At 40.6% G+C, this 19,528-nt stretch overlaps 1 protein-coding gene across 1 annotated transcript in view; it reads left to right on the forward strand.

The window, feature by feature from the left end:
- Window positions 1–19,528, forward strand: part of HIVEP1 (HIVEP zinc finger 1) — a 135,691-nt gene that overhangs the window by 84,754 nt on the left and 31,409 nt on the right. The window contains 1 exon segment of the mRNA XM_038584179.1: window positions 11,642–17,601. Within this exon segment, the coding sequence (XP_038440107.1) occupies window positions 11,642–17,601 (5,960 nt within the window).

Raw genomic sequence — 19,528 nt, forward strand, 5'->3', positions numbered from 1 at the left:
TTTAAGATTTGGGGCCTCATCTCTGCCTTGCGGTCTCACAGAAAGGTGAATAGGTGTGATTTCTCTCTTATTTATCTTGTTTGTGCTTCGTGGCACTCGAATTTGTAGAGTCCGGGGTTTCAGTAGTTCTCACCTTCCAAGATTCCAGTTCCATTCTTTCTGACCCATCTTTTGTTGCAGAACCTCTCCATTTTACCACCTTTTGTCTCTGGTCCTCTATTCTCTATTGTTTCTTTTGACTCCTCTCCCAGTTCCCTGTCATAATCTGAGCTTAAGTCAACATCCAGTGAGTTCCAAATTTGCTTGTATTTTTCCAGTTCTGTCATTGATATTTTGTTTCTCAAAATACTATCTCTTTTTATAAACTTTCCCTTTTTCCTCTGGAATTTTCAATATGAACAGCATTTATTACACTGATTTTAAAGTTTCTGTATATCAATTCCAATCGATATATTAGAGCTTCGTCAATCTGTGATACCAGTTCTTTCATTCTTTTCTTAGGTCCTTGGTTGTCTTTGAATAGTTAGGCATTCTATTTTAAAAATTACTAAAATGATTTGAAGCCTAAGTTGACATCTTCCTCCAGGGAACATTTTTATTTGCTTCTGCAAGGCTCCTAGGAGAACCAACAATCTCATATCAACTTAATCCAATTTGGGGGCCTGTGATTTTTCTCGGCCACTAGAAGTGAGTTGTTGTGCAGTGAAGCTTGCTTGGTCTCCATGCAGTTCTCTCATATTTCTAGAATAAAGCCCTTCAGGCTCTCAACTGGGAACATGTTGGTTTTCATAGAGATCCACAGATAGCATGCCCTGATTCTGTTTTTTATACCCTTGGCTCCTTTAGATTGTCAGAACTGCTCAGCCATTTACCTACTTCATCTGGACAAATCTTCCTAAGCAAAAGGAGCCCCAGCGCTGAATTCACCTTTTTTGGACTTTTATCCTCCCCTAGCTCTTGGCCCGCTAACTTTTCACTACCTTCCTACTGTTTCAGTGCCTCTAAGCTGATAACATTTGTGTTTTGTTTAGCTATTCTGTTACCTCAGAAGAGTATCATTTGAATTACTCCCATTGCTATAAAAGTTCTTTGTATATTTAGAATGTCAACCTGTTATCTGCCTTATATGTTGTCATATTTTTCTTTTTGTCATTGGCTTTTTTATAAAAGAGGTGTTTGGTGTTTTCAAGATTTTATTTATTTGAGACAGAAGAGAGTGCGCGTGCATGCATGAGCTGGGGAGAAGAGAAGGACAAGCAGATTCTATGCTAAGTGTGGATCCCAATGCTGGGCTCAATCCCATGACGTTGAAATCATGATCTGAGCTAAAATCAAAAGTATAACACTCAACAGACTGAGCCACCGAGGCACCCCAAATAATTTTTTTATATGTACTCAGAGTTCTTCCAGAAAGTTCACTTCTTTCTGTGGTTTTATTTCTTACATCGAATCCATGAACTTAGTGTGGAATGTGGTGTTTGCTTAAGATCTACTTTCCTTTTTTGTTCCATGTGTGAAAACTGCATATTTAAAAACTGTATCATCTTTTCCTCAAGATTTTGAAATATACTACCTTTTTATATACTAAATGCATGTATATGATGGGATCTTTCTATGGGTTTTGGTTTAACCATAATCCAATTTTGAGAAAATACTGTTTAATCATTTAATGCCTCTGTGTTACATCATTCTTTTTCAGAATTTTATTATCTAATTTAAAATACTTTCCCAAGTGAAGATTAGAGTCATGTCACATTAAAAAGGGGGGGGGGCAATTTTTCTATTCTTTAAAATTATATAAAATTTAGAAATTTGAAATGAATTGAATTGTTATCTACACAATATTCTTTCCAGGAACATGGTGTATTTGTCTTGTAAATCTTTTCTTAAATCATATCTGAAAACTTTAATTTTTTGTATGTTTTGGTTATTTTGTGCCAAATTTACTTCTAGGCATTTTTCTATTTTTATTGCTGTTACAAGTAGAATATTCTTGCCATTATTTATATTTTCTAACTAGTTATTTTTGGTATAAATGACAAGATTGATTTTTTTTTTTATTTTGGGTAGACATCCACCTTCCTGAGCTCTTTTTAGATACAGATTTCCGGTTATTTTTCATAGATTCTCTGGGAAACCATTATGTTATCAGCAAATAAGACTACTTTCTTCCTCACCATTATTTATATCTCATTTCTTTTTATTGCTACTGCGTTAGCTACATCATCTAAAGAACTGATTAAAAGTCATAGTGATTATGGCAAAACCCCCCTTGTTGTTCCCTGGTGCAAGAGATTTCTCTAGTGTTTGATTTTGAATGTTACGTATCACCAGAATGGTAATTATTCTTTATTGTATTTTCCTATTTCTCTAAAGTTTTGTTTTGATTTCTCAGATTTCTCTGTGATTTCCTCTCTGACCCCTAGGCTATTTAGAAATATGTTGTTTAATTTCCAAATATTTGGGGATTTTCCAGATATCTTTCTACTATTTATTTCTCCATTTAATTTTGTTGTGGTCAGAGAACATACTTTATATGTCCTTTTAACCTTTTTGAGCAGCAGACTGTTTTTAAATATAAAGTCACATGTGCCCAGTGGCTACCTGTATTAGTTTTCTATGGCTACATAACAAATTACTATGAACTTAGTGCTTTAAAGAAATACTTCTTATCTTATAGTTTTGTAGGACAGAAACCTGACATGGTCTCACTGGGTGTAATCAAAATGTTAGCAGGGCTGCTTCTTTCTGAAGTCTGTAGGTGAGAATCTGTTTTTTACTCATTCAGATGTTGGCAATTAAATTCCTGTGTCTGTAGACCTGAATTCTTCTGTCCTGCTGGCCTTCCCAGCTTCTAATGTCCACCTGTATTCCTTGGATCTTGGCTCCCTTCTTCCCATCTCTGAAGCCAGTAATAGCTGGTCAGGTTTGTCGCACCTGAGGTATCTCTCTCTCTCTCTCTCTCCCCCCCATCTTCTTCTTGTCAGTTGATTGAGTTTGAAGAGGTCTTCTGATCATCCACGATTGTGTCTGCATTTTAATGTCCATAATCTTATCACATCTACAAAGTCTCCTGTGCACATATAAGGGTACATAGTCTCCAATTCTGGGAATTGGGGTGTTGTCATTTTGCAGAGCCATTATTTTGCCACACTACCATATTGGACAGTGCAGTGTCACACTGCATTATATTTTAAAGTGATGGAATTTTAAAGATTCTTTTACAAATTTTCTTTTATTGCTACCATTTTCAGAGCTCTTCATATATGTAGATCCAAATTAAGATTTTAACATTTCAGTACAGTCCAGTTGGCAATGAATGTTCTCAGTTTTTGTTTTTCTTTTTTTTTTTTTTTTAATTTTTATTTATTTATGATAGTCACATCACAGAGAGAGAGAGAGAGAGAGAGAAAGAGAGAGGCAGAGGGAGAAGCAGGCTCCATGCACCGGGAGCCCGACGCGGGACTCGATCCCGGGTCTCCAGGATCGCGCCCTGGGCCAAAGGCAGGCGCCAAACCGCTGCGCCACCCAGGGATCCCAGTTTTTGTTTTTCTATCAAAGTCTTTGTTTTGCCTTCATTTTTGAAAACTATTATCTTTTGATGAAGAATTCTGGGTCAGCCATTTATTTTTTCTTTGAGTAGTGTGAAAATGCCGCTGTACAATTTCTGTTGAGAAGTTTGCTTTAATTTTTATCTTTGATTCTCTGTGTGTGATACTTTTATCTAACTTCTGGGTACCTACGAGGTTTTGTCTTTTTCTTTGGTTTTCAGCACATTGAATATGGTTTGTCAAGGTTGTTTTTTTCCCTTCCTTCTTTCCTTTTCTTACTTTTATTTTATTTTCTTGCTTTTCTTTTCATCTTATTCTTACTTATCCTGTTGGGGTTGTCTAGACTTTTTGGATCTGTGGTTTGTTTATTTCTTTTTTTTTTTTTTTTTAATTTTTTTTTTTAATTTTTATTTATTTATGATAGTCCCAGAGAGAGAGAGAGAGAGAGAGAGGCAGAGACATAGGCAGAGAAGCAGGCTCCATGCACCGGGAGCCTGATGTGGGATTCGATCCCGGGTCTCCAGGATCGCGCCCTGGGCCAAAGGCAGGCGCCAAACCGCTGCGCCACCCAGGGATCCCGGTTTGTTTATTTCTTTACCTATTTCTTCTACTGTATTTGTTCTTCTCTTTTTGTGATTCCAGTTATACATTAGGTTACTTGATATTGTCTTGTGGATCTTGGATGCACTGTTCTTGTTTTGTCCTCTTTTGTTTCCATACTGTTTTTCTTCTTTGTGTTCCTGTTTGGTTAATTTTTATTGTAAGTTCACTGACTCCTTAGTTTTGTCAGGTCTCCTAGTGAGTCTGTAAAAGGCTTTGCCTGTCTCTGTTTTACTTTGTCTTTTATTGTTAGTATTTTCATTTGACCTTCTGTGTGTTTAAATTAGGTAGGGTGGACAGGAACAGCCTAGAGGTAACATCGGTGTCAGACTGTAAAAGTTGAAAATGATACAGTCACTTAAAAGAGTTGAGAGTAGGGAGGGCTTTTCAGGAGCTGACAAGTACAAATTCCCAGGGGCAGAAGGGAGATGGGCCTCTTGGAAGATCAGAAAGTTCACCAGTGTTGTTGAAACATAGTGAGTGCTGGGAAGTGAGTTATGAAGGGAGGTCAAAAATGTAGTCAGAGCCAGATGACCATGCCATCTCTTTAACCAGGCTACATATTTGAATTACATGAGGAAGGGGAAGAACGTGAGATGAATTGAATGTGGCTTGCTGTTGCTTGCTAAGTAAAAGTCATTCCCACATCTGCATGGTAGCCTCCCCATTACAAACATACCTCAGAAGTATTTCAGGTTTGGTTTCAGACATCGCAATAAAGCAAGTATCTCAGTAAAGTGAGTCAAGTGAATTTTTGGTTTCCCGGTGCATATAAAAGTTATGTTTACACTATACTGGAATCGGTTAGGTGTACAATACCTATTATGCCTATAAGAAAGTTAAAGATAGACTTAAAAAAAACAACACTGTATTGCTAAGAAACGCTAGCCATCTTCCATACTTTCTGTGGGTGATAATTACTGATCATAACAAATATCATAATAACAAACAGTGTGAAATATTGCAAGAATTACCAAAATGGCACACAGAGATGTAAAGTGGGAAATGCTTCTGGAACAAATGGCACCGATCAGGGTGCCTGGGTGGCTCAGTGGTTGAGCATCTGCATTTGGTTCAGGTTGTGATCCTGGGGTCCTGGGATGAGTCCTGCATGGGGAGCCTGCTTATCCCTCTGCCTGTGTCTCTGCCTCCCTCTATGTGTCTCTCATGAGTAAATAAAATCTTTTTAAAAAAGAAAGAAAGAAAAAGAAAAATGGCCCCAATCAACTTCCTTGGTGAAGGGTTGCTGTAAACCTTCAATTTGTTTAAAAAAAAAAAAAAAAAAAAAAAGGCACTATTGGCGAAGTGCAGCAAAGTGAAGCCGAATGACATAAGGTGTGCCTGTGTGCCTTTAGTATAGTTGTTTATCTCACATTAATTTATTTGTTATCTGTCTCACATATTCAGTCTCTGTGCTAACTTTTCCTTCCTGTTTATAACCACACCTTTGGAGTGGTTATGATTTGGAGGATTTCCTTCTCTTCCGCTGATGCTGACAGCCCTGCCTCTCCTTTTCTTCACAGCCACTTCTCAGAAGGTGTTCTGTATTCATCATGCCCTCCCTCCCTCCCTCCCTCCCTCTTTTCCCTTTTGTGAAATGATTTTTAAACATACCATGGCCTCCTAATCCCAGTGACCACCAAACCCAGCACACTCTTGTTTATTCTTATTTCTCAGAATGAAATATTTCCACTGGCCACATCTTCTTTCTTAAAAATCTCTAAACCATGACATCCTGGGCACTTCACCATCACATTTTATCTTTCTCATTACCCCTTGTATATTTTCATTTCTAATCCACCCTAAATAGAGGGATTACCCAAGGTGCTGATGTCAGACCTCTCTATCTACCATATACTCTCTCTGGCTTATCATTTATGTGCTTTTACAAACCAGCTCTCACTGTGTACTCCCAGATCTCTGCCTCCAGCCCAGACTTCCCTCTAGGGAAAGAAAAGAATATGCATCTATATTTAATAGATCATAATTTTCGTATTGCTATGTCATCTTTGCAATTATTTTAAATGGATGTGTAATGTTATGTTAAGTGCCTCTGCTGTAATTAGCCTAACCATTTCTTGGTTGAAAATGTCTAGTCCTGGATTCGCAGCCACACTTTATAATTCTACACATGTATTGAGTTTGAGATTTGATGGGATGGAAAGTGAATTGCTTCCCTGCCCCCCCCCCCCCAAACTAGCTCTGGCCTCCTAGATAAAGATGGGAAATTCAGCAGAATCTTTGGTAGGTCTTTCTTCAGCTTTCTTGCTTTGAATCAGCTGAGAGGCCCCCACTGTCACTACCTGAGTTCAGGGTAGCATTCTAACTCTTGCATGAACTCCTGAAAGGCCTTCCTTGTGGTCTCTGTGTCCCTGGCCTTTTTACTCTCTGCTACAGCATGCTCTCAGTTGTGAGAGAACAAGTAGCTCATGTGTCCCCAGAATACAGAAGACCCTAAGATTTTCACACTCATGGGTCTCTGAGTAAATCTGAAAAAGAGATTGACCTTCAACCAAGGCAGGATTTTAAGCACACTATTAGATTGTAGTTCCCATGAACCTTGGGAGTATTTTTTGCCATATTTAACTGGCAACTCAGATGCTCTCCTGAGCCAGGAAATGTGTTTGCTTCCACTCTGTTATTCTCAAGAAGTAGTCCTGGAAACCAGCTAATGGTGCTGTTCTACACTCTTTGGTGTTCTTCTTAAAAAAATACAGGCACCCTAATGATTACCAGGCTTGTGCCTTGGAAAATGAAGTGCTGGTGCCTTAAATACAAAGAACTTGGGACCTATTTCTCTAACTGTTGTTCACCGGTCCCCCCATCAAGTGGCCTTTGTGATCTCTCCAAACTGTTCCAACCACCCACCTGATGGAGAACTGGCTCCTTAATGAAGCCCATCAGATCAGAGCTTCCAACAGTAGCCACACCACCAGCTTTAGTGTCACTCCTCAGTGTGATTTGTGTGTGTTAAGTGAATTCCTATTTGGATTTCCGAATGAGTGATGCCTCTAAGCTTTTGCGTGATTGACAGCCATTTCCAGTAGCACACCAACCAAGACACAAGTTACAGTGGTTGGTTGACTCCATTTTTGAGCTCCTTCCACCCTTTCCCACTCTGACTATGTATTATCACTATTTAAGGAAAGAAGGTTCTGTGCACCAGGCATTTCCAAGCCCAGTTTTAGTAAAACACAGCAGCCCGGGAACCATACTATAAAGCAGGGTGCATATTCTGAGCAGAAGGTGGGCCTGTGCACTGGCTGGTGGAGAATGGGCATGTCATAAAGGCACTGCCCTACCGCTGTCTTCCACCACTTGTCTCATGGTCTCTATTTCTCTTGGATCCTCTAATTAATTTTCAGTTTAGTCTACCATAACAGCAAAGTGCCTTTACAATTATTGAAAAGCACAGGTGCTGATGGTAACAGCTGCTCCCTTCTCAACCTCTGCCCTAACTGTACTCCTGCCTTGAGGCATTCTGATCTGTGCATCCTCTTAACTCTGTGGCCGACAATAACTGTGTACCAGACATCATAGATACAGCTACAATGTTTTATGATTGTGCTCTTTGCTGTAGATACAGGGGCAGGAGAAAATAACTTGTCGCTCTTCAGTGGATAGGTTTGAGATTAATCCCAATTAAAAACTACCCTGGGTGCTTCATTCTTGAACACCCAAGGGTCTGATGCTTCGTTCTACTCCAGGCATTGGCCCCCTTGAGGAGGCTTCTATCTGTAATTCCTAGCCAGATGGCTTAGCCATCCACCCTGTGCACTCCTGCCCCAAATCTGGTGAATCAAGGGATGGAGGGTAACAATCAGTGGTGAGGCACATACCTTGTTTCAGTTCCAACTGTAGGATGATAGTGTGGTGTTCATCTTAGATGTGCCTGGTACCCTTACCCTCTTGACATTCTTTCTGATGTATTCCAGCTTCCTCTCCCTTCACAACAACAACAAAGTCCTTATATTTAGAGACTGATCCAACATGTAGAGTCATCCCCACCAATAAAGTTGGAGGGGCTTTATCTCTCCAACAAGGAAAGTGAACCCTATTAAAGGAGACCTGACAAAATCTTAGAAGAGTGACCGCAACTCAGAAGAAAACCATTAGGAATATAGTCTCCACCAAATGCCACCCCCTCAATCCCCACCTCCCCCCCACGATCTCAGGCAATAGAAAAGCAGACAGAACATGAAAAGATAAGCCAAACACTTAGCCTTACAGAAAATATTACCTCAGAAACAGAAGTGTTTAAGCATTGAACTTAATAAGATCATAAATTTATTAAAGCGACAGCCCAAACATAGTATGAGACAATAAAATAAGATGAAATAGGAAATCTGGAACTAAGGGAACAAGATGAGAACAAAACAATATTCGCCCAAAACTTAATAAATAAATTTGAAACAATAAGGAACTTAAGGGCTCAAAAACTGAGTAACAAAAGGAAAAGCTTCAGATAATTCTAAAGAAGGCAAAAGAAAAAAAAAAACCCTCAAAATGGAAGCAATTTAAATCATTGTAAGGATGATCTGGTATAAAGATAATTGGTATCTATAAAGGAGCCCAACCCAAAGAAAAAAAAATTGGCCAGAAAAGATCTATTTGAAGATATAATAAAAGAAAATTTTTCTGAAATGAAATGCTTCTCCTTCAGAGAAGGTCCCTGTGTTCTAGGGGAAAACAAAATATCAAAAATTGTATAGTGACAAACTCCATGCTGACTCCTAGTTATTTATAGGACTTGAGAAATAAAGAATTTTGCAGACATACAGACAGAAAAAAGGCAAGTCACCCCAAAGAGGAGAGGCCACCAGTCAGGCTGGCTCTGAGCTTCTCCACTTCTGCATCACTACCAGAAAGCAAAGAAGTATCAGAGTTTTGAAAGAAAAAATTGATGTATTAGCACCAAGAAAGTGTTAAAATTCAACTAGAGAAACCAAGAGTAAACAACTATGCAAATTGAATGTAAATGTTATATACTTTGACAAAAGAGAGAGGAGTTGGTCTTCATTTAAAATTGATGCATGTAGTTCAGAAAATCTGTTTAAAATATGTTTTTTTTTTTTCAAAGTCTTAACTTCAGAGGAATTTTTTTTAGGAAAGTAGTATCTCTATAAAGAAATACAGATTTAAGTGTAGTTTTCCTTTATTTTCACTTTAGCTTCATTTTAAGTACAGTTAAATTTTACTCTTTCTGTTTAAGACATACATAGGATGGTGTATAGAATCCCTTGAAAAGTTAGTGTGGTATTTCTGGGTGTTTTGCCTGTGGGTTGAATTTTTACATTTTCCTTTGGAGTGTAAGACATTGTTTTAATTTTTTTTTTTTTTTTTTTTTTTTACAAATTACTTTGTCTAAAAATAAAAGCTTATTCCAAAAAACACATAAAACATAACAAAGTAAACCCATCTACCAACCAAGGATCTGTTTAGGTCCTAGATAGGGTTTGGCACAGGCAGATTTTTTAATTTTTATTTTTACTTACTTTTATTTATTTTTAAGATTTTATTTATTTATTCATAAGACACAGAGAGAGACAGAACACAGGCAGAGGAAGAAGCAGGCTCCCTGCACGAAGCCCAATGTGGAACTCGATCCCAGGACCCCAGGATCATGACCTAAACCCAAGGCAGATGCTCAACTACTGAGCCACCTAGGGGCCCCATGAGCAGATTTTGTAGAAACCTCTTGTATTTCCGAATGTTCTGACAGTTTGAACTGCTGCTCCTTTGGTTTCTCTTCTGTTTTTATATGTGTTTTGACAACATACTGGCTTTTACCTTTCTTACAACCCACCTCCATGCTTTTTGGAAATGATTGGGGAAACAACTCACCCCAGATGACGAGTATGACTTTTCTTTTCCTCCCATTTGCTTGGCATGGTTAATACGAGGCACAGAGTAAGTACATCATTAATTTCATTACATTCATCTTGGAAAGGGAAAACCAGTGGGAAACAGTTTATAAATGAGTGGATCAAAGCATAGAAGGGATTTGCTCAACATCATTTCTTATCAACAAACCTGATATTTCTTTTTCTTATTTTTCTTAGCTCCAATATCTTAGTTACAAGGCATCCCCCTAACTTTTATTTCTCATTTGATTATGATGGGTAAATGTCTCATTAGCATGTTAGTAATGTATTTTTCGTTAAGTTAATCTATGACAGCATATAAACTGATAATCACAGGATGACTAGGATATTTATCTTATGTAAATTTTTATCTTCAGTTAATATAAAGTGGTTATTATGATGTAAGCATTTTGGTCTAATATGAATTTCAGATACATGCATTGCAACCGCTATTTGAAGATAATCAGGAATTAGAGTATTTGACTTTTGTACAAATAAATAATGTGAGCTTGAATAATTTTTGTTTGTGTACCCAAGGATCCAGCAAATGGAAACCAATGAAATTATGACAAGTAATCACTGCTCAAAAATATAATAGTTGACAGAGATTGGGAGTGGTTGATGCCATTTAAATACTGATTTACTTTCAACACAACCAGAAAGGGAGGTAGTTTCACCCCTTCCCTCCAGCATTTAGCTCTATCTCCCTTCTTGTCATCAATGACAAAGAAACATAGACATTTTGTTCAGTTGGGGCACCTGAGTTGCCCAGTCAGTTAAGTGTCTGCCTTCAGCCCAAGTCATTATCCTGGAGCCCCACATTGGGCTCTCTGCTTGATGGGGAGTCTGCTTTTCCCTCTCCCTCTGCCCCACTTGTTCTCTCTCACGCATGCATTCTGTCTCTCTCTCAAATAGATAAAATCTTTAAAAAAAAGAATATTTTGTTCAGTTAAAATGGTGATTTTCTTTTTAAACTAAGGGCCATTATAGCATTATGACTTTTAAATTGTGTTGATGAAGAACCACAAATACGTAAATTTTTTTATTTTCATAAAGTTTTTGTTCATCGATAAAATTGCTCTATTAGCAATTCTTCATGCTTCTACCAGCTAATATCTCATGATCATCTGAGGTATGTTTCCTCTAAAAATCATTGTATAATAGCCTTTTTTCTTGTAAGAATATCAATATTGCATATTTTAAAACAATACTCTTAAAAATTTGCTAAGAAGTTTGCCTTACCCAGCATTAAAAGGTTGAATTTTCTTGCGGATGGGGCAGGTGTCAGACTGTTGTGTAGAGTCCTCGGCTGTCAATGTGAAGGGGAAGGATAATTTAGTTTTTGAAAGATCTGGTTCTCGGACCTTGGTGAGAGAGGTGGTCAAGTGAGTAACACAACATTCTGGAAATGTACACTTAGGTCTTTGTGTGATTGTTTCAATAGATTTTGATTGCCAGTATTCTTAAAGTTGCCAGAATGTTCCAATACAGCTTTATCCAAAATAAGCTTTCCTTAAACTACCTTCTTCAGTTGTCATAATGCTCTTCTGATTATATTAATTCTAAAAATATGAATAGAGTGTATATACCATTTTACCAATTGTTATTTTTAATTTGTTTTAACAGAAATCTTAGAGGCTGGCATTAAAGCAACTTCAGAGTCACTTAAAGGTGTGAAACGAAAAAAGATTGTAGCTGAGAATCACCTGAAAAAAATACCAAAATCCCCACTGAGGAATCCTCTTCAGGCAAAACATAAACAAAATACAGAAGAGTCATCTTTTGCCGTTCTTCAGAGTGCTTCAGAGTCTCACAAAAAACAGAATCCTAGTCCCGTAAAAAATGGGAAGCAGTTTACCAAACAAAACGGAGAAACACCTGGGGTAGTTGCCGAGGCCCCTAGATCCGAAGACTCTGTCTCCCCAAAGAAGCCCTTGTTTCTGCCGCACGCATCTGAACTGCGTCGATGGGGATCGGAAGGCTCTGACCCCACCGAGTTAGACTTCCTGGACACAAAATGTGACTCTGGTTCTTCGTCAAGTAAAACCAGGACTGACCACAGTGAATGTATCTCCTCCACTCGTAGTCCTACTTCTTCCTCTTACACAAACACCGCATTCGATGTCTTACTGAAAGCAATGGAGCCAGAGCTGAGCACCTTGTCCCGAAAGGGCTCGTCTTGTGCAGTTAAGATTGAAAAACTGAGACCAAATAAAACTGTACGACCCCCTTCTCAGTTAAACAACAGCTCAACGGATGCCCTGAATCAGACCCCGCAAGAATTTGTTTCTGAATCACAGCCTTCTCCTTGTACCTCATACGTAGTGCATGTGCCTGCCACTCAGAAGAATGAGCAAGCCACAGTTCAGTCAATTTCTCAGTCATACCATCAACACGAACACTTTGTTTCTAAACCTAACCAACAAAATCAGCAGCTTCCAGTGTGTCCAGCTTTCACGAGGTCGTTAGCAAATCTGCAAAATCAAGAGAATGCCAAAATCGAACAGGTTTATCATATAGCAGTGACGTCATCTGTGGCTCTGACCTCACCTTCCAGTAGAACTCAGGTTACTCCTCAAAACCAGCAAATGGATTCTGCTTCACCAATGTCAGTAAGTCCAGCCCATTCTACACAGTCAGCTCGCCTGCCAATTTATAATTCGACTCCTGTCGCCTCTGTCGTTAACCATAGCGTGGAACAAATGTGCAATCTTCTTCTGAAAGATCAGAAGCCCAAAAAACAAGGAAAATATATTTGTGAGTATTGCAATAGAGCTTGTGCAAAGCCCAGCGTGCTTTTAAAGCACATCCGCTCCCATACCGGAGAGCGACCCTATCCCTGTGTGACCTGTGGATTTTCATTTAAGACTAAAAGCAATCTGTACAAGCACAAAAAATCCCATGCACATACTATCAAACTGGGTCTTGTCTTACAACCGGATGCTGGTGGTTTGTTCTTGTCACAGGAGTCCCCCAAAGCACTTAGTATCCACTCAGACGTAGAAGACAGTGGGGAGAGTGATGAGGAGGGGGCTGCTGATGAAAGACAGAACGATCTGGCCTCCATGGACCTGCAGCCTGTGCAAATAATGAAAATGATTTCAAATTCTGAAGCTTTACCAAAATCAAGCTCCGTTCCAAGCAAACCAGACCACGTGGTGGGTGACTTTTCACTACAAGACAAAGCTTCAGAATCACAAGCTGTGACAGAGTTACCAAAAGTTGTGGTCCACCCGGTCAGCGTGTCCCCTTTAAGAGTTGACAGCCCAAAGCTTACAGATTCCAAGGCTGAACTGTCCAGTGCACAGAAGCAGAAGGACCTTCAGGGAGCCAGTGTACTGTCCCACTCAGCCTGGACATCCTCCCTAGAGACTGACGAGAAGTCTCGTCAAAAAGGGGATGTGAGTCAGCCAGAAGGGAAACAAGAACCACACATAGGAACGGTACATGCCCAACTACAAAGGCAGCAGGCTACGGACTGCCCCCAAGAGCAACAAGGAAAACTGGCGAGTCCTCGAAGCTTGGGAAGTACAGATTCTGGTTACTTTTCACGTTCTGAAAGTGCTGACCAGACAGCGAGTCCGCCGACTCCCTTTGCCAGAACGTTACCCACCATGGAACAAGACTCAAATAAGAATAATGGGCCCTCTGCACCTCGTATCAATACACCAGCACCCTCAACTCTATCAACAAATGAAAAAGCATTGCTTTTACCAGGTCAGATGCGCCCACCCTTGGCAACAAAAACACTTGAAGAACGGATATCAAAGCTTATCTCCGACAACGAAGCCTTGGTGGATGATAAGCAGCTGGATAGTGTAAAGCCACGGAGAACCTCTCTCTCACGACGAGGAAGTATCGATTCCCCCAAATCATACATTTTTAAAGATTCTTTTCAGTTTGATTTGAAACCAATGGGACGGAGAACAAGTTCAAGCTCTGATATACCAAAGTCCCCTTTCACCCCTACGGAAAAATCAAAGCAAGTGTTTCTTCTGTCTGTACCTTCCCTTGACTGTTTGCCTATTACAAGAAGTAACTCTATGCCTACCACAGGTTATTCAGCAGTACCTGCGAGCATAATACCTCCCCCCCACCCACTGAGAGGAAGCCAGTCATTTGATGACAAAATTGGCGCTTTCTACGATGATGTCTTTGTGTCAGGACCTAACACTTCTGTGCCCCAGAGTGCACATCCCCGTACCCTTGTCAGACAGTCAGCGGTTGAAGACTCTTCAGCAAGTGAAAATCACCTGCTCGGTACTGGACAGTCCTTGGATGAGAGCTATCAAGGATGTGGTGCCACTGGTGACACTGTATCGGCAAGGAACAAGTCATTGGCACCAGGCTCGCATTTAGAAAAAAAGAAGTCCCATCAGGGGCGAGGGACCATGTTTGAGTGTGAAACCTGTAGAAACAGGTATAGAAAACTGGAGAATTTTGAAAACCATAAGAAATTTTACTGCTCAGAGTTACACGGACCAAAAACAAAGGTAGCTGTGAGAGAATCTGAACACAGCCCTGTGCCGAATAGCACGCAGCCTCAGATTCTCCACTACAGAGTTGCTGGTTCCACAGGGGTGTGGGAACAGACGCCCCAGGTCAGAAAAAGGAGGAAAATGAAAAGCGTTGGAGATGATGATGAACTTCAGCAACACGAAAGGGGGGCTTCTCCAAAAAGCTCCGAAGGCCTTCCATTTCAGAATTCTCTGGGCCCCGCTTCCACTCTGTCTAAGCATAATATTGCAATAACAAGTGACCAGCAGCACAGAAACATACAGTTGCAAACCTCCCAAATCCAGTTGGTTGCCAGAGGCCCCGAGCAGACCACAGATCCAAAGCCGTCCCCTATCTCTGAGCAACACCTTGGTTCAACTGCCCAGGACAAGACAGAGCTGAAGAGGCAGGGAACCGGGATCTCAGTCATTCAGCATACAAACTCACTGAGCAGACCCAATTCATTCGACAAGCTTGAGTCTTTTGAAAGAGGTTCCCCCATTACCTTCCAGGAGCTGAATAGAACAGGGAAGCCTGGGCCTTTGAAAGTAATAGGAATTGCCCTAGAGGAAGGCCTCCCTCCTCAGAATACACCTCACCCTCACCAGCCTGTGCTGTCATCAGATGCTCTAAGAGGAGAACTTCAGGATGGTCTGAGAAAGAGTTCAAATGAACGACATGTGCTGGGACAGCCCTCCCGACTAGTTCGGCAACACAACATCCAAGTCCCAGAAATTCTAGTCACAGAAGAGCCGGATCGGGACCTGGAAGCCCAAGGCTATGATCAGGAAAAATCCGAAAAGTTCAGCTGGCCTCAGCGTAGTGAAACCTTGTCGAAGTTGCCAACAGAGAAGCTGCCACCCAAAAAGAAGAGGCTCCGTCTTGCCGAGATGGAGCATTCTTCAACAGAGTCAAGTTTTGACTCCACTCTGTCCAGGAGTCTGAGTAGGGAGAGTAGTTTATCTCACACTTCCAGTTTCTCAGCTTCATTAGATGTAGAGGATATTTCTAAAACTGAGGCTTCCTCCAAAATCGATTTTCTAAACAGAGCAGACTTTCTCATGATTCCAGCTGGCTCAAACACACTTAATGTTCCTGGAACTCACCGGGAAATGAGGCGTGCTGCCTCAGAACAGATTAGCTGCATGCAAACCTCCATGGAGGTCTCTGATTTCAGAAGTAAATCATTCGACTGTGGAAGCATAACCCCACCTCAGACAACACCACCTGTTGAATTGCAGCCCCTGAGGTCCCCTTCTGGCATGGGGGTCACTGGGCACGTGCCTCTCTTAGAAAGAAGGAGAGGTCCACTCATGCGGCAGATATCTTTGAACATAGCTCCAGATAGTCATGTGTCTCCTGTGAACCCACCATCTTTCCAAACAGTTGCTCTTCCTGGTGCGAACACAGCACCGTTTCAGGGCCCTCAGCTCACTAATGCATCTTTAGCCGAGTTTCCTGTAAATACTTTGCACTCCCAGACTCAAGTTAAGGATCAGCGAACTGAAACTTCCAGTTCCAGCTCTACTAACATCTTTCCTGTTCAACAGCTTTTTGGTATTAATTTGTTAAATCAAATCCACACACCCCTTGGCCATCAAAACACACAGATGTCTCTGCAAGTGTCTACACAGAGTGTCAAACCAGATGCAAATCCCAGTTTATGTGTGTCTTCTAAAAGTAAAGATTGCTTTGCTCCGAAATACCAACTTCACTGTCAGGTTTTCACTTCAAGCCAGTCTTGTTCTTCTAGTCCTGTACTTTCTTTGCCAAAGCAAGTTCTTTCGGATCCAGTTGGGGCTGACCACCGTGGGACTTCATTAGCGTTACCAACCAAATTAATAGATGCCATGCCTAATTCATGTGCTCAACCCCCACTGAAGCTTGGGCCACTCGGTGGTCAGGCACAGAAGGTGCCAACATCGTTTGCATTGCCTGTGCATCTGCAGAGTAACGTTCCAGCATACTGTTTTGCCACAGTCACACCTCTGCCACAAATCCTGGTGACACAAGATCTATCCAACCAGCCAATTTGCCAGGCTAATTGTAGCATGGTGCCAATCAGCGAAGACCAAAACTCCATGCCAAAATTGCAAAAAGATCACCAGAATGCTTTGCCAAACCCAGAGAAGGAACTTGTTTGTGAAAATGTTTTCCCAGAGATGGGCCAGAATTTTTCTCCACCAGATTCCCTGTCCATAACCCAGAAAATGTCTGTTGGTAGACTTTCCCCCCAGCAAGAATCCTCAGCTTCAAGTAAAAGGATGCTTTCCCCAGCAAATAGTTTAGATATTGCCATGGAAAAGCACCAGAAGAGAGCTAAAGATGAGAATGGGGCTGTTTGTACAACAGAGATTAGACCTTTGGAACCATTGAGTTCAAGACCTAGTGAAGTTAATAAACAGAAGAAACCCGTTTTAGTGAGGCAGGTTTGTACTACCGAACCTCTTGAAGGTGTGCTCTTGGAACAGGATATTTTTTCTCAACCTGAAATTAGTGGTGAGGCTCTTCCTTTGACAGATGTTTTACCAGCTGATCATTTGTCATCCGAACACTCGAAGTCTCTAGTTACAGAACCCATAAACGAACTACAAGAATTTGAAAAGGTCAAGTCATCCACATCCCTAACTCTTACAGTGAGAAATTCACCCATTCCTGCAGGTTCTCCTTCAGAATGTGTAGACAGTAACCAAGAAAGGAAGTCTCCAGGAGTTAAAACTCAGGGTGACAAAGAGACCATCCAAGAGCAAAGTCCAGCTGCAACCAGCACACTTTTAGTGTCTGATGTGGGAGACACACAGCAGCTGTCTTTCCCCAGCCTGAAGACCTCAACCAACTTTACGTGGTGTTACTTGTTAAGACAGAAGGCGTTGCATCTGCCTCAGAATGACCAGAAAACCTCAGCCTATACTGATTGGACAGTTAGTGCCAGTAATCCAAACCCACTTGGTTTGCCTACAAAAGTTGCTCTTTCTCTCCTTAATTCAAAACAGAAGACTGGAAAATCACTATATTGTCAAGCAATAACTACCCATTCCAAATCAGATTTATTGGTCTATTCAAGCAAGTGGAAAAGCAACCTGAGCAAGGTACTTGACATATCATTTATCTTCACAAATAGTTTGTGCCATGTCTTGGTGCCTTTAAATGTTTTAATTGGAAATTGTATCTTAATTTTGAGTGACAAATTGTGCTCTGTAAGTATCAAGTTACCCGAAAGAAAGGATGATAAGTTTACCCCGGGAGTTATACTGATAAGGGTTACAGGGAATCCTTCAGTGATTTTTATCTTGAAACATTTGAAAATAACTTGTCCTGAGCTGAGTATTTAAGTCCTTATGTGATGGTACAGATAACCACAGTTTTACTTTAATCTTTCTCTTATACTAAGTGGTAGGAGATTCCGTTTATGCTATGTCCCCCCTAGTGCAGGGGAACAGAAGTGTGACTAATCAAAGAGTGTTATATTTCACTTTGAAATATAAGCAGAGAGCCATTCACACTTACCCGTGTGTACCTGACCACTCTCCCCTTGCCTTGCAAGTCTCCACTCCCGCCCAGTGTTGGAATCATCTTAGTGCTAAAAGAAGAGTCACAGAATAGCTACTCATATGCTTGATAATTAAGTTAATTTGGTCAAGATGTAGAGAGTAAGGTCATAAAACTCTACTTTGGGGTTATTTGTGGAATCAATTTGAGTAGAGTTTTTGACTTCATAAAATGGGAAAAATCACTGAAGTGAGAATAAATAAATAGGTAAGGAGATCGTATTGAACTCTGCCATTCAGAATGATGGGCAAGTGCTTGACCTCTACAGATTCACAAGCGTCTAATACAGGCTCATAGACATGTATGTGCTTATCAATAAGAGCGTACTTACGTATCACAGTTAGAGTAGAGGTGTATTGCACTTTTAAGAAGGAAGTCTCTAACTTTGCCAGTAGGTTGAGGAGGTGTGAATACAGGGAAGATATTCCAAAAGTAGAGCTGAGTCCTTTTTAAAAAAGGAAAAAGTAGGAATTTTTTTTTTCAAGTGAACAAGAAGGAAAAATTTTGATAGTCCGCTGAAATGATACAGAAGTGAGAAAGCACTTGGTTTGTTTTAAGGAACCCTGAGGATTCTGCAATGGTCAGAAGGTGTTAAGTCTGAGACACCAACATGCTTTCAAGTGGGAAGTATAGGTAAAGACCAAAGAATTTGCATGATGATGGAGACCCATTGATCCATTTTCAGTGAAGAAGGGTGCATCCAAATCATTCAGAATTTAATTTTTAAATGCCCAGACTTTATGCTAGACCTACTAACTCTCAGAATCTTGGAAGATGATACCTGATTATGAGAATTTATTTATTTATTTTTGATTATGAGAATTTAAACAGAGCTTCATGAATATTCCTGAAGTGCCTATAGAAAAGTGGCTCCCCTTCAGTACCAAGTGCCTTGGTAGAAATGCCTCCGGAATGTGTATCTAGATGTGGAGCTAGGCAATGACTTCCAGTGGAAAGTGTCGGGATTCCTTGGTGCACTGGTATAATCAGTGAGCTTGCTCAGAGGGGGTGGAAGGAAGAAAGGCTCAGGATGGGTTTGGGGATCACTACTACTTAAAGGGTTGAATGGATAAAGGAAGCCCACACAGGAAACTAAAGAGATGGTTCACAGAGGAAAGAGGAGGACCCGTAGAAAGTGGGATCACATAGCTCAAGGAGAAAATTTCAAGAAAAGCTACTCAGACGGAGAAGTCAAATATAGGTCACAAAAAGATGAAGACGAACATGGTTCCTGGACTGAGCAGTTCTAATATCGCTGGTGACTCGGGTTGTAGGGGCAGGTGGTTGTGGAGGACTGGGTGCTGGATTGACTGTTCACTCCCAACCCAGATGTTAATGTATTTATAATTCAAAATGGACAGGAAGGGGCAGGTGCTGAAGTGAAATGATTTCCAAGAGAAGCAAGGTATCAACAACAGACTGCACAGGTGGTCAAGCATATAAAGACTAAGGAAGGGATATAAGGAT

The sequence above is a fragment of the Canis lupus genome, chromosome 35 (assembly GCF_011100685.1).
Source record: "Canis lupus familiaris isolate Mischka breed German Shepherd chromosome 35, alternate assembly UU_Cfam_GSD_1.0, whole genome shotgun sequence".
NCBI classification, from domain to species: Eukaryota; Metazoa; Chordata; class Mammalia; order Carnivora; family Canidae; genus Canis; species Canis lupus.